A 15,830-nucleotide genomic window follows, 5' to 3' on the forward strand; every position below is an offset into this window, starting at 1 on the left:
GTTGGCTGACAGTCGTCAGTTGAGTTAATAATTCGCCGTATTTTTGTAGCGTAGGCCAACCTGATAACGCTGCTAGTGATACCTAAGTCTAGATCATAAATAAATAAATAGATAAATGAATATATATAGATAGATAGATTAAATAGATAAATTGATAGATAGATATAGATATATGTGTGTGTGTGTGTGTGTGTTTATGTATATAATTTATAACAAGAGACCGAGTACTGACCCCTGTGATACACCGCTACGTACTAATTACTGCCATTATATCGAATTCTTTATTAAGCAAGAGGCACTTGAGTTCGTAAAATCTATTTCTAAGGATACGAGATTTAAGTGATATTACTTTAATTGAATTTTGCTCTGCAGTTGACCTTGGCTGTGAGGGAAACCGATATTCAGCAACAACATACCCCTGGGAAAGGGGGAAGGGATTTAGTTTCCTGGGCAGGTGTGGCCGACGAAGGGAACAGGGGGGGGGGGTAAAATAAGAAGGGGGTCTGGGTATCTAGATTGGTTGGTTATAAGCTTAGGTGATTGTGAGGTAGGAGGATGAGGGGAAACACTTGGACCACTCTCAGTGTCCTCGTGAATTTTATATATTGCAGCATTCGAAAATGTTCTCATTTCCGTTATTCCTTTACTGGATAGATGAATGCCATCTTGTCGAAAGAAGCTTAGTTTGCCCACCAATCTGTTTCAGGAATCAATGTTTTTTTTTTTCCACATTTCCTCAAGAGCTCTTTTAATTTCTATTCTCATTGTATTGGCAGAGGTTGGAATGAAGTCGAGGCAATATACCATTTTCTCTACATGTACTAAATATAGTTTCATTACTTTAAGGAGATTTATATTTTATGAAGATTTCTCTTTAGGAAACTTTACCTCTGTCATAGGCAACTTTTGTATCTACAATCAATGCAAGACCTGTATCTCTGCTGAGTGGTCTACCTTCGATATCCATAGTGAGTATGTTTGTCTTACTCCCAGGTACAATCTTCACCGCAAAAGCAGACTTGTGGCCACTCTGTACAGACGTGATTCGTAGTTCTTCTTAATTGCCAAGCTGTACCTGTCTGTTGAAAGAATTGTCAGAGTCAAGTGACTTTTGATAGTGTTGTGCTTGTGTGTTCTAGTAGTGTGTTTAATAATGTGTTCTAGTGTTACACTGTGGTGGTAAAGTGATTTAGAGTGCTGAAAGCTAGTGCTAGTGAGAATTTCACTTGTTGCAATATCTTGTGATTGAATGTTGCCTTGTGTGTGAACTAGCGAGAGAGAGATAAGTGGTTCCACTGCTAGCTTTGAGAAAAAAAATCTTTGATTTTAAGGAGAAATTTCTTTAATTAAAGCAGAAAATACAAACTCTCAGGCAAGAAAAGGATGAGATGAGAGAGTTGGTAGAAGAGTTGCTTAAGGCATGGGATGAGAAGAAGGCTGAAGAATGGAAGCTTGTCAAAAAGGGTGCAACCAAGTTCACTCTTAAAAGGCAAGCGAGTGTTAGGTGTAAGAACGCATTCAATACCTGCGTGACGAGTGCGAGAGGGAGAATGTGAATTGCGAGTATATGGAATATAAGGGGTCGTGTAGTAATCTGGTCGGTGCCGGATTATCTTGACAGGTCACTGTGACTACAGAACAAATGAGAAAAATGTTCAAGTTGGAAACTCTTAGGTAAGCCACTTAGACAGAGCTCCGACTTCTTAAAAAAAAAAAAAAGTGTGTCTTCCCGGAGCCAAGGAAGGGAATATACTGGATGAGTTGGGCATGGTGACAGTGGAGAGAATTCCACTGTGTGCACCACTGTTGTCGGAAACGATGCTGGTAGGCATAGGAATGAGATACAGTGCATGCAGTATAAAGAACTGTTAGAAAACATAAGAAGGAAAAGGTGAAAGCATTGTTTTCCTTGGAGTTCTCCCAAGAAGAGAAGTTGGTAGTTAGTGGCTGTCCAGAACATTACGACTTAACTGTCGCCTGGACACGTATTGCAAGGGCCATGCATTATCACTGATTAACAATTGGGACAGATTTCATGGCCGCAGTACCAAGTACAACTGGAATGGTTTATATTAGCTTGGTCCGTAGATGAGGAGCTGGGGGAGTTTTTCAGGAGTTAAGTGTCAGATGTTTAGTAAGATGTAGCAAATCTACATCAGGTTTAAATATATAGAACGAAATATGCAAAAAACATGAAGAAAATTGCAGCCATTACTGTAAATACATTCACTCAAGATCCTCAAATGCAAAAAGACGAAAGAAGTAAGTCTCAGTTTAACAGCTTAAGTGTTTGTAATAATATACAAGCGTATTATACCAACATAAAGAGCTTACTAAGCAAAATTGACGAACTAAAGGCTTATAATTATCTGTATATTTGTCTACTGCCAGATTCATTAATTCCGTATGGGGTGGCCACAAACAAATCGCCTCCATATCCTCCGGTCCCCAGCCATTTCATTGTTCTGCTCCCAGCTCACCCCTGCTCCCACTCATATACCTCTCCACTCCATCCCTCTATCTCATCCTTGGCCTCCCCCTTCCTCTCCGTCGCTTCACTTCACTCACATACACTCTCCTTGTTAGTCCCTATCTCTCCATCCTCTCCACATGACCAAACCACCTCAATATATTTCTCCTAACGTTTTCTATCACATCAACATCCACACCACAACACATCTTCACTCCATCATTTGTCAGTCTGCCTCTCCATGTAACTCCACACGCTCATCTCATATAACTCATTTCCACTGCTCTCACTCTTGACTTGTGTCCTTCCAACAAGGTCGAAGGTTCGCTTCCATACGTTAGGACTGGAATAACAATACTGTCATGCTGTGACTTTTTTACTTCCATGCTCACTTCCCTCTTTCTTATTACTGCTTTCAAAGAACAGCAACCTTTCTTCCTTGTTGTACCCATTCAAGCACTTCATCCTCCAAACTTCCATCTTTACCCATCACACTAACCACTATATATATATATATATATATATATATATATATATATATATATATATATATATATATATATATATATATATATATATATATATATATATATGTATACGAGGGAAAGTCAAAAATTATCCTCGCTCTTGTTTCTGTAATTTATTAAAACAAAAGCAGGGGTTGAACAATTACATCCTTTTTCTACATAGTGTCCTTGCTTTTCTATACACTTCTTCCAGCATTCCACAAGCTTGCTTATTCCATCAGAGAAGAAGGTTTTCGGCTGGTTGTGCAGCCATTTATGCACCACTTCCTGTACTTCTTCGCTTGTAGCAAATCGACGACCTCGTAAAGCATCTTTAAGTGGTCCAAAGTGATGATAGTCGGAAGGGGCGAGATCTGGAATGTATGCAGGGTGTTCCAGCACCTCAAAACCCAATTTTTCAATGGTTTCAACGATGTGGGCTGCCGTATGTGGGCGTGCATTGTCGTGCAACAACAACACTTGCTTTGATGGACCCAGGTCTCATCCTCTATGCGAGATGGGTGCCAAGGTCTGTCAATGCTTACTTGACCGCTACAGAGATGAAGGCGAACCTTTTTTAGAGAGAAAGTCACAGGAGATGAGATCTGGGTCCATCACTTTGAGCCAGAATCCAAAAGGCAGAGTATGGAGTGGAAACACCCGGGATCGCCAACGATGAAGAAATTCAAGACTCAACCTTCCGCAGGAAAAGTGATGCTAACCATTTTTGGGGACTCAAAAGGGCCTATACTGGAACATTACCTGGAAAAGGGGTCTACAGTCACCAGTATGGGCTACAGTGAAATGCTGGCCAACAAAATGAAACAAGCAATTCGCTCCAAACGCCGAGGCCTATTGTCAAAGCAAGTGTTGTTGTTGCACGACAATGCACGCCCACATACGGCCGCCCACATACGGCCGCCCACACCGTTGAAGCTTTTGAAAAATTGGGTTTCGAGGTGCTGGAGCACACTACATACAGTCCAGATCTCGCCCCTTCCGACTATCATCTCTTTGGACTGCTTGAAGATGTTTTATGAGGTCATCGATTTGCTATGAGAGAAAAAATGCAGGAAGTGCAGCATAAATAGCTGCGCGACCAGCCAAAAACCCTCTTTTCTGATGGAATAAAGAAGCTTGTGGACCCCTGGAAGAAGTGCATTGAAAAGCAAGGAGACTACGTAGAAAAATAGTTTTTTTTTTTTATGTGAGGAAGAAGGAACCAATGACAATGAGCCCACAAAACTGTTCCTTCCAAGAGAAAAACAAAATATAAGAGAGAGCCAAATTCAAGATCCATTCATTTTGAGATGCCTGCACACACTGCGTTTGAAAGACTGGAGATAGTAGGAAGCAGGAAATACAGACAGAGGGAGGCAGTTCCAGAGTTGACCTGTTGCATAAATGAAGGACTGGGAGTAACGGTTAACTCTTGCATTAGAGAGTTGGACAGAAAAGGGGTGAGAGTTTGCTGCTAGACGGGTGCTACGCGCCCGTCATAGAGGTGGAGGAATGCATGCAGACAGTTCAGAGGAACAGTGACCATTGAAGTAGCGATAGAAAAGAGATAAAGATGCAACAGTGCAGCGAAGAGACAGAGGTTGAAGGGAGCCAGTAAGAGGAGGAGAGTTAATGAGACGAAAAGCCTTTGACTCCACCCTATTGAGTAGAGCTGTATGTGGGGAGCCTCCCCACACATGAGAGTTGTACTCCACGCAGGGGCAGATAAAACCCCTGTATAGAGTCAACAATTGTGCAGGGGTAAAGAAGGAACGGAGTCGGCTTAGCACACCCAATCTCTTGGAAGCAGATTTTACAAGAGAGGTAATATGATCTTTCCAAGATAAGTCCCGAGTAAATGAAACCCCAAGCATGTTCAACGATGATGCAGGATTAAGCTGAATATTATTAAACATTAGTGGGTATACCTTTGGAAGATTTGTCGGGTTGATAGGTGCAAGAACTGAGTCTTTGATGCATTAAAAACAACCAGATTATTTTTACCCCAGTCAGAGATACAAGCCAAGTCAGACATTAGGTGTGCCATAGCCTCATCCCATGTTTGTTGAAGTTACTGCTGAGATGGACGTTGTGGGAATCGAATGGAAAGGTGAAGGGTGGAATCATCAGTATATGAGTGGATAGGGTTAGATGTACAGCTTAGAAGGTCATTGATGAATAAAAGGAAGAGAGGTGGTGATAGGACAGAGCCCTGTAATTGTTCAACCCCTGTTTTTGTTTTAATAAATTACAGAAACAAGAGTGCGGATAATTTTTGACTTTCCCTCGTATATACAGAGAGAGAGAGAGAGAGAGAGTTGAGTGGACGGGTGAGTGTGGAAGGGAAGGGTGGGTGGAGTTGGTGGGAGGGTAGGGGTTCTGGGACCAAGTGGGTCAGGTGGGTGATAGGGTTGAGTGGGTGTGGTGAAGTAGCGTGGGCAGACATGGTGGGTGGGAAATTGGGATGGGTGAATGGGTAGGGAAGGTGGGTGGCTGGGCGAGAAGGGTGGGTGGTAAGAGTTAGTGGTTTGGTGGGTAGTGGGCAAAATAGGTCCATGGTAGCAATAGGAACATTTGGATTATATCCTTGGGGAAATGGGACCGAGAAGGAACACAATTTCATTGAGTAAATGGGTTCCCGGGAATCTTCTCCCACAGGGGGAGTGGCCATCCAAAGTTACAGACAACGCCAGTATTAACAATCATAGGCCTTTACTTGGACAAAGCCAGGTACAGTGAGATTATATAAATTAGTAAATAATTAAGTAAATAAATACATAAACATATAAAAAACTAGTTACCTGTTTACTTATTGTGTAGCCACAATATGGGAGCTTCGCCATAACTGTTTATGGTATATAAGGTATGAAATGTTGGCTTCATAAACAAGTCTATGACCATTAAATTAAGTAGTTCAAGGTCATTCATATTGCAGCATGTACTTAGATCAACCTATTGTAGATTCTTGTGTAATATCAACAAGATCTGAAGACAAAGGTGTGGAAGAAATAAACGATGCATGGGTACATTTTACATTTGTCTCAATAACTGGCTAACTGTATGCTTAACTGTAACCATATTCCTTTCAGATCATAAGAGGGACCACAGCTATATATCTGGAAAGTTACAGTTTTAAAGCTTTTGTGGTTTTCTCTAAAACGTGTTGCAAAGAAAAGGAAAAGGAGCAGATTTGAATTCGGTACTTTCCACTAGGCTCAGTGGACAAATATTCAGCTAATAATTTTCAGCAAAACCTTCCTCTTATAAGATTTTGAACCAAATAGCTGCATCTAAATTAGTTTATGAGATATTTCATTTTGAAAAATGCACTTTTTAGAATGAAAATTAGTATATGACCTTCAAAAATAGGTCAAGGTCATTTATATTTGGCACAAGGACTGGGGTTGCCATAGAGTACCTTCATGTGTAATATCATCAAGATCAAACAAAAAATGTGCAGAGCTATAAAATAATAATGCTGTAAACATAAAGATTCGCCATTGATATGGCGAAGCTTATTACGTTACAAGTTTATGATTTTGATGTAATTCATCACCTAGGAACAACCTCACTGTTTTCATCCCCCGTGTCCCGTCACCCACTCGCCTCTCGTCCGACACCCACCCTCTCCTACACAGACTCGCTTCATGCGCTGACATCTCTTGGCGCTTGTAGGCAGTTTTTCTGTCAGTTTCGATGACTGAACGTTACAGGATTCGGTTTCACTGTCTTTCACAGAGGGAAGGAAATTTCGTGCTCTACAGTGTACTTGGAAAGCAATGAAGAGAACTGTATTTCACTGTCTGTAACCTTTTCCGTATGAAAATTTCTCACTGGATTCCTGTTACCATCAGAGGAGTGTACCAGTGGCAGTGATAAAGGGAGGCGGTTTGCGTGGTCTCTCCCGTGAAAGGATTTTCAGTCTGAGCTTCCTACCAAGTGTAAGTCTGAGCTCTACCAGAGGCGGAGTCAGTCCACCACGTCAACTGAGAACACACTTGGAGAAAAATGGGCTAAACTTTTAGGTGCCACGTTTTGCTCCTGTACTCCTCGAGCTGGCCAAGCTGATCTGCGCAGTGGACTTTTTTTTTTTTTTTTCAAAGCAAAGGAAGAAGGAACCAAATGCTAGAAGCCCGCAAGATTTTTCTCCCCAATAAGAATATAAGAACAGGATAAAGGAGAGAAAATCAAAATCTGATAATTTCTATACGCCTCGACTCACTGCATTAAAAAACTGGAGGTCATAGGAAGTAGGAAGTAAACATAGAGGACGACAGATCCACAGCTGACCTGTTGCATATATAAAGGACTGGGGATACGGTTAACTACTATACCTGCCTTAGTGGTTGAGGGATGCAAGCAGCCAGTTCAGAGGAGTTGTGACTTCTAAATTACCAATAGAAAGAAGATAAAGATGTAACAGTGCGGTGAAGAGACAGACTCTGTAGGGAGCCAGTAAGACCATCCCATTTAAGATAGAAAAGATGGAGGTTTGTTCACTAAGTGGATGACTGAAAGAAGAGGAGAGCCAATTTCGGTGGTAAACATTGAAATCACCTAGAATGGAGACTTTAGAAAAAGGAGAAACTGATAGGAAGCATTACATCTTAAAAGTAAGATGGTCAAAGAATTTTTCATAATCAGTAGAATTAGGGGATAAGTACACCGGGCATATATTTATTAACAAAATGACAGATGGACTGACATTTAAATGCAGTATCATCTCAACAATGAGTTCAGTACTCTTTCTTCCCACTTCCCCGGGGAGGGGGAGGTAGTTACTATGTCACAATACCCCCTGCCCCTCCCTGCCTTCGGGAGGGAGGCAGTTCTGACTTCCCCTTGATAGATAGATGGACCGACTCTCAGACTGACTGCCCCTAGACTTCAGGCAAGCTTGACTTTAATGTAGATAATGCAACTTCTACATCCTGTTGGTTCTACTCCCCTGTCCAGCCTCAATCAGTTCATCATCAAGAAGGTGAGTGAAAGCTGTGCTGGCGAGAACTTGCAAGTGGAGATCTCTTTATTAAGACTGTCACTTCCTCCCAGGCTAAGGATTTGTTAAATCTGTGCAAGTTTCACTGTTATGATCTTAAGCATTCACATTCTGTGAATTCCTGCAAATGTGTTATTATTTTAGGAACCTAATGGTTATGCACAGGGATGAGATCATATGTGAAATTGCTGAACAAGGTGCCACAGATCCAAAGTTCAGTACTAGATTCTCGGAAGGCAAGAGGACGATGACTGCATCTATTGTCTTGACCTATGACAAAGTGTCTCTTCAGAAGCATTTCAGAATTGGTTATGGAGTTATCAATGTCAGGCCTTATATCTCCAACCCACATTGCTGCTCATATCCCGACTTAATGGGCATAATGAAATGTCTTTTTGGGCTACAACCCAGTGTGTGGCAAGAGCATGACTGTGGTCAATGATGCAGACAACTGTACATCCAGAACTGAATGTTGCTTTCACTGCAAGGGTGCTCACTCAACTTCCTCGAGGGATTGTCCCAAGTGGAAAGAGGAGAAGGAAGTCTACATTGTGGAGGTAATGGAGGTCATATCCTATTATGATGCCAGAAGAAGGTGAGGGAGTTGCATGCTACTCCCAAGCCAAATGTCTCCTATGCAATGGCAGTTGTGTCCCGTCTAGTGATGTGCACAGTGGAGGCGCAAACTGACCTTATCCCAAGCACTCTTACCGTTTTCTGTGCTCCTTCATCTGCTGCACCTGTGAGATCCAACTTTCTTACTGGCATCCCTGCTGCCTCTTCCTACTCTAAAGTTGCTCCTTCAACTTGTACGAAGCAGAAGCAGAAGCCCCCAAAGTCTAATGAAGTATATTTCACCCCCTTTCCCCCAGGTCACACCCTCATTTCTTACCTTCTCCTACTTCAGTGAAGGAGCAAAGAGGTAGCTCTTCTTTGGAGGAGTCTGGGAACTTAATCATTAATCAAGCAATGAAGGTTTCCACTAGAAGCACTGGGATATGTCCCCTGGTGGGTGCTCATCTGAGGGGGGCAACATAAAAAAAAACTAGGAACATTGGTCCTTCTAGTAATTCCTAACCACTGCATTCACTGTGTTATAGTGGAATTGTAGGGCTCTTATGAATAAAGTACATAGTACAACACTCTTTGTATCTATACGCAGGCCAGACGTTATTATTTACAGGAGATGTGCTTTATAGGTCACCCTGATCCTCCACAGTTCAAAAAGTACCACTCATTTAGAAGATATGATGGTCATATGGTTACCATATACACACACAAATCACACCTACAAACAGGAGTGGTTCAAAATTTACACGTACCTGTCTATTATTTCTGTCTTCTGTCCTGACATGGCTCCATTGATAGTTGTGCTTTAAATTCACTTTCGGACCACCTTCCTTGGAATAAGCTAGTATGAAGCGACTTTAATGGCAGTGGGGTAGCTCGAGGATCAGTTGTCATTGGTAGCAAGTAGCCAAAATCCATTATCTTCTGAACTTATGTAGATGATTGTACCAGTAACTTTTAGGCTATTGACTTACCTCTGGCCTCCCCAGGCTTAAATCAAGATTTCTCGTGGAATCCTTATGACGACTCCTTGGGAATTGATCCTTTACCCATCTGCCTTTCTTACACATGCGATGTTCTTTCCGACCCTCCACCAACAAATATAACTTTAAGAAGGCAGAATGGGGCTCCTTCTCAAGGATTGCCAGTTTAGATATATCTGAGAAAACCACAGATGTAAAAGCTCAGAATTTAACTAATTCCATATTACATACAGCTGAGGGTCCCGAGACTTCTCCAATACATACAAAGCTCAGAGCTCATCGGTGGACACTGGTATACCAAGAAGCACAAAGGAAAAGCAATAGGAGATAGAGAATTTATGACAGCCAGCCTTCTGAAGAACACTTTACTGCATACAAACAAGATAGGCCTGAGACAAGAATAATTATAAGGGCTAAACTTGAGTCCTGGTGTTCTTTTGTGTCCAAGGTGAATCATTATACACCACTCAGTATCAGACCGGGTCATAAGATCCATAAAAAAAATAAAGTCCAGTTTTCTTTTTATAATAGAAAAGAAAACTTGCTCCAATATAACGGCAAGAGAACTGCAAAATATTATATCCGTATCATGTCAGCAAAAGGTGGCGCCTGGACACTTTATTATGCAGCCCTTAGCTAGCACACTCTGACCGTGCACAACCCAGAACTCACCACGAGGAGGTGGCTGCAAATTGAATTCCCATCCACCCTTCCATTAAACTGGGCCAGATTTACTCTGCTTTGAAATCCTTTGATTCGAAAGCTGGCATTAATTTTCTTGATTTGAGTATGTTTCTTATATACCCATCTCTGTTTCTGAAACAATAAACTTTTGTAGATGCATCAGTCACCAGCTTTACTGTGCGTTCAACTGACTGAGTATGGCAAGGATACTTTGGACACAGTTTTTTCATAAGTTCAGGACTTTCAACCAAACCATGTAGTTCAACATCAGTCAAAATCTTGATGAGTGGTTGTTCTGTAATACCCATCACATCCCAGCTGATCAATTGAGTATAATGATTTGCCCTCAAATTTATCTCTGGTACTCTGAATTGTCTTCTTCCTTGTCTCAGGTTGTTTCTTGAGCCAGAATTTTCTTCACAGCATCTCTTCTGATATCAATATCTGCATCAAATGCCATGACCAAAAGCATGTTTTCAGGATGGGCATAGAAAGCATTTGTTTGAATAGCCTGGGTAGCAGCCTCATATGCTCCCAAGCATTCATCTTTCATATATTTGATCTTGGCAACAGCACTGAATAGATGTTTTGGGCCATTGACACAGGAAGGATTTTTCTTATTCTCAAACCAGGTCGGAATGTATACTGTCATCAATTTGGCAAATGTTTTCATTGGTTTGGAAGGAAGAGGTACAGAGCAATACACTCTCAAAATTCTTGCACATGCTGTCAGCCATCTTGAATGTGCTAATGGGCCTGGTTCAACAGAAGAGAATGATTCATGAAATTTTCCAGATGACACTGTATACCATATAGTCAGAATATATTTTTGTTCCTCACTTAAATCTAGCTCTGAATAGGTCTCATGAAACTTCTTCACATCATCTGTTAGGATTGGTTCAAAATTTACCACAGGGAGGTTACTAACTGGTTCTGCTATCTTCTTCCCAATCTTTCCTTTGATTGCTGTGGGCCGTGAGGTTTCACCATCCAAATGTTTAAATATATGCCGAAATGGAAGCTCATGGAAGTGTAACAAACATATAAGCCACTGCAAAGGACGGTTAAAAAAGTGTTCAAACAATATTATTGTTCCGCCCTTTGTCTGTGTGTTAACAGGTGTATCATCACACCCTACTGCAACAAGCATCTCAATCTTCAGCCCACAGTTCATCGAGCACTCAGAAATAGCAGCTGCTGTTCCCCCATCAGGAATTACATGGTCAAGGTATTCAGAGCCTGGCTCTTTAACTAATGAAATGTGTTCCTCAAATTTGCTTACTTGGTGAATGGACAGACAACCATTTCCATCTATTCTCTCTTCCATTGTTAATGTTTTGTCTTTTTTTTTCCATCAAAATACAGTGCTGTTATGTCTTCCTTTTCTATATGCTGCAATCTTTCTCTCCCTGATTTTCTGGCACATCTTACTTTTGACTTGTCTATAACTAAATTCTTGGTTTCGGGTGGAACAAGTCCAGCACCCACCAGAGCGGAAGTGGCACTTGAAGCGACATCTATATCACTCACACCAAATCGATCAGCATCTCTTGCAACCAGTTCACTGTTGATTCGCATTTGCGATATCTTATTTTTTTTTTTTTCTACACTTGGGCATTATGTTTCATCTGTACCATCATTTTCCAAACTATCATCAGTATCACTCATTTCCTCCATCCTTCTTTGACCTTTCTGACAAACAGAATTGCAAGTTTTCACTTTGTAGTTCTCTATATTCCTTTTTCTTTTTGCTCGTTGTAGCAGGATTTTTGTATCTTCTGTATCCACTTTCCCAGTGTACATCCCTCTATTTCCTCTTTGATCCGAAAGGAACTCTCTTTAATTTACGGGCACCGTTCTTTTCTTTGGATACTTACATTCTCTGCAGGATTTACATTTGCTACAAGATATATCAAATAGCTCCTTCTGCATATGAGTTTTATAGTTTTCGAGCTGTTTGTTGTAGCTGTCTTTTCCCTTGTTTTTCACTTGCGTCTTGTTCTTAGAATGGTTGTCCAAATCCAGCTGTGCAGTTCTTGTTAGGTGAACAGAAAGAACTGAAACTTTTTCCCAAAGACACTGAAGTTCTGATCCAAGATCCTTCGCTATTTCCTTCATCGACTCTTTTGATTTTTCTGTTTCAGCAAAAAGTATGTCTTTACACATCCCACTTCGTTGGAAGTTGCTTGCCATCAATAATTCTGAAAGTGCTAAAAGTATCATGAGTTAAGGCAGACTGAGTAGTGTGAGCCATATTTGTAGTTCTCCAAGATATTTAACTATTAAGCATTAATACCTGAAAATGAAAAAAAAAAAAATGAGAACAAAGAATAGATGATTAAAAAACAAGAAAACGAAATACAAGGTCTGACCCATAAGACTCCTACGACGGCACTGATGCGCCAGATTCAGCTAATGGCGAGATATTGACGAGGCAGTCGCCACCTCCATATGAACATAGATTACACCAAAATTTTGCATACATGATACTTTCATTACGGATTAACTTTTCTTTGGTATTGCAGTTTAAAATTCACAAGCTGGATTTTTCGACCTGGTCTACTCTGTATAGTCTGGTTCCAGTAACCACTCTGCAGGGGAAGAATAACATACATGATGATCCTGCGGACGTACCTAACATCCTTGCAAAGAGTTTTTCTCGTGTTAGTAGCTCAGCTACAAGATCATAAATGCATGACTAAACTACAAATATTTGTCTTCGCCACATGAGATGTAGACTCCTTGTGCAACCACGAGTTCATGTTGGATGAAGTGATACTTGCCCTAAAATCCCGTAAAGACACCAGTCCTGGTCCAAATACCATCACGTACGGTATGATCTAGCATATTAATGAGGACAACGTGATTAAAATGTTAGCACTGAACAATGAGCTTCTGCAATCCATGTGTTCCCAAACTCATGGCACTGTGCACACGACATACCGATACCCAAAACAGGCTAGTCGTCTTATAAATTCCACTTCATTACGACCTGCTGTGTTGAATTTTTGTCTGTATAAGGCCATGTAACAAAATTAGTGGTAAGTAATAAGGTTTTTATTTTAAATTCGAAGAATTTGTTAAATGATCGATAAGGTGGCCCCCGTAAATACAAAGTTCACTTGATCGTTTAATGAATTTGTTGCACTGAGTTTCATAGGCATTTGCTAATAAAAAAAATTCTTGGTAAAGGTGTTCTGGGACATCCATATAGCCTATGAAATGTTGTGGCAACAGGCACATTAATGGAGGTCTCTGCCTATGGTTTAGTGGTAATTTGTGTATTATCTCCAGTATTCTAAAGGACAGAACTTTGTCAGATTGCCCCGTAACATAACACTGGATATATTTTTCCAAGAAAACGGGGTGCCACAGGGAAGTGTGCTTAGGTCCACTTATTTAGTATTATGATCAATGATATTCTGTCATCACCTCTGGTCCCAAGGAATCCTGAATATTTACTGTATGCTAATGGTTGTGCAGTATGGAACTTTTCCTGTAGTGCAAAATTTTGGGCCAGGCGGATTCAAGCAGCCCTTGATTCTCTCCATCAATGGGCCTCGCAGGTTGAAGTGCCCTAGGTGTGCAACTGTAGTTTTTTTATCATTCGTAAAGTCCGTGATTTGCGTTTGTCTTTGAATAACGAGCAAGTACCTTTTTATTTTTTTATTTTTTATTTTGGGTTTGCATATTGATCAGAGACTGAGCTTAAAATATCGCGTTAGCAATTTAACTGATTGTTGTGATAAACCATTACATATTCTTAAGTACCTTGTGCTACTTGGAAAGCCGTTGGGAGATCTTCATGGTTTACAAGTCCCTTATTAGATCTAAGATGAACTGTGGCTCAAAGGAGTATGGGTCAGCATCTGATGCTAATATGAGGGGGTGGGATGTGCTACACAATAAATGTTTATGAATGTGTCTAGGAGCCCCAAGGTGTACAAGTGTACTTCATATGGTAGTGGAGACGCATGTACCACCCTTCCGGACTCGCCAAGACCACCTTATTTTATCGTATGTCATGTGGACTGTAAGAAAAAGTTATATCAGCGATGTGGCCCATACCACCCTTCGTCAACCCCATCATCTTATGAGGGGGGGTTCGTTGGCCACTTGTCATACACCCCCACTTACTGGCTCAGGAGTTTCGTGTGGACCTCAGTGACTGAGACAAGTTGATGCTTAAAAATAATTGCGCCATGGGAGCCACCCAACTCTGACGTTGATGTCTTATGGCTCCCAGCACCAAAGACCAGGGTGCTAAGGGCGGAAGTCCACCAGTTGTATGATAACATTAGGAGCCATTTGAGTCCCAGCAATTGTACACTGGCAGCTCCAGTTTGAGTGAATGTGTGCGTACTAGTGTGTGCTCAACTGAATGTACCCTGAAGTTTTGGTTGTTGACTCAAACATGTGTTTATCTCTGATCATTTTGCTACTGATAAATCTATAGAATATGCTTTAATTTCCATGACTCATTTGTCATATTATATTCAGACTCTAAGTCAGCCCTTCGGGCAATTGCTTCTTGCACTACAGATTTTCATGAGAACCAAGGCCGCATCATTAATAAATTGCATTCATGCATCAGGTCCTTCATGCGCATCTGAGTGTCAAGTCATTGCCGAATATTTGGCAATGAGCAAGCTGACTTACCTGTGAAGTCGGGGTTCTGGAAGCCTTGGGATTTTCCTCGTGATCTATGGTCGAGTCTCTCCATGTGAAAGAAATCAATAAATATTATGTTACGTAGTCAGTGGATCAGACTCATTACTCGTCTACCAACTAGGATGCCACTCCTTGGCGACTGGAACAGTGCAAATCATCCCAGTGGCTTAGAAGAAAGAATAGTGGCACGTTTGGGATTAAACTCCACACCTTAAACTCACATGTTGCTACATACTGAAAGACGATTTCTACTGCATTGTGTTGTCTGTGGTGCAGTGTTATGTAAGTCTTATCATCTTGTGTCGTCAGTGCTTAGTTCATGAAAGTGCTTCACTTAAAAATTACTGCAGCACAGCAGACGTCCTCTTCACCTTTTCTACCATCGTGGGTGGTGGGGATAATGGTATGACTGATAAATCTGAAATACTCCCTGCTTCTGATTATTCACAGTATTTGTTATATTGATGTCTCCTGTTTTAACCCCCAAATCCCAGACAATTTTTTGAGCAGTCATCACCTCACTATGGTAAATTTCCCGGAAATTGCTTGTTTTCAAACCATAGTATCTTGGAAAGTGTAGCACTTAGGGAACACTTTAAGATCATTTTACTCACCAACTCTTCTTTTTGCAGATTAAAGTATCCCTAGGTCTGTAGGTCGTTGCGTTGGTGAGTAAAGACGTGTGGATAAGAATGATTTTTGGTTCTAGAGCAGGATGTGTTTGTGAGCCTGCCCGTGGCACCAACTACGGCTTTGGCCTCAAGGTGATAATTTTTCCACTGCTGGATAAACTAGACACTGTTGCATCCAAAGCATGCCTTATGGCACAATCACTGAGTCCCTTTCTAGTATCCTTGGAAAAAGGCTTGGCAGAGGTGGATGATGCAATTGGCTGCAGGCTACACAGACAAAATCTGACAAACAGGAACCTGATGACATCTTTGTAC

At 41.1% G+C, this 15,830-nt stretch overlaps 1 protein-coding gene across 1 annotated transcript in view; it reads right to left on the bottom strand.

Moving 5' to 3' along the window:
- LOC145398446 (uncharacterized) overlaps positions 1 to 11,790 on the bottom strand; it is a 40,060-nt gene extending 28,270 nt beyond the window's left edge. Inside the window, exon 1 of the mRNA XM_080271327.1 lies at positions 11,644 to 11,790. Within this exon, the coding sequence (XP_080127453.1) occupies positions 11,644 to 11,790 (147 nt within the window). The remainder of the gene's footprint in view (positions 1 to 11,643) is intronic.
- Between the last annotated feature and the right edge of the window lie 4,040 nt (positions 11,791 to 15,830).

This window comes from Coenobita brevimanus, chromosome 45 (genome assembly GCF_032717465.1).
Source record: "Coenobita brevimanus isolate Jiangsu-jjx chromosome 45, ASM3271746v2, whole genome shotgun sequence".
NCBI lineage: Eukaryota > Metazoa > Arthropoda > Malacostraca > Decapoda > Coenobitidae > Coenobita > Coenobita brevimanus.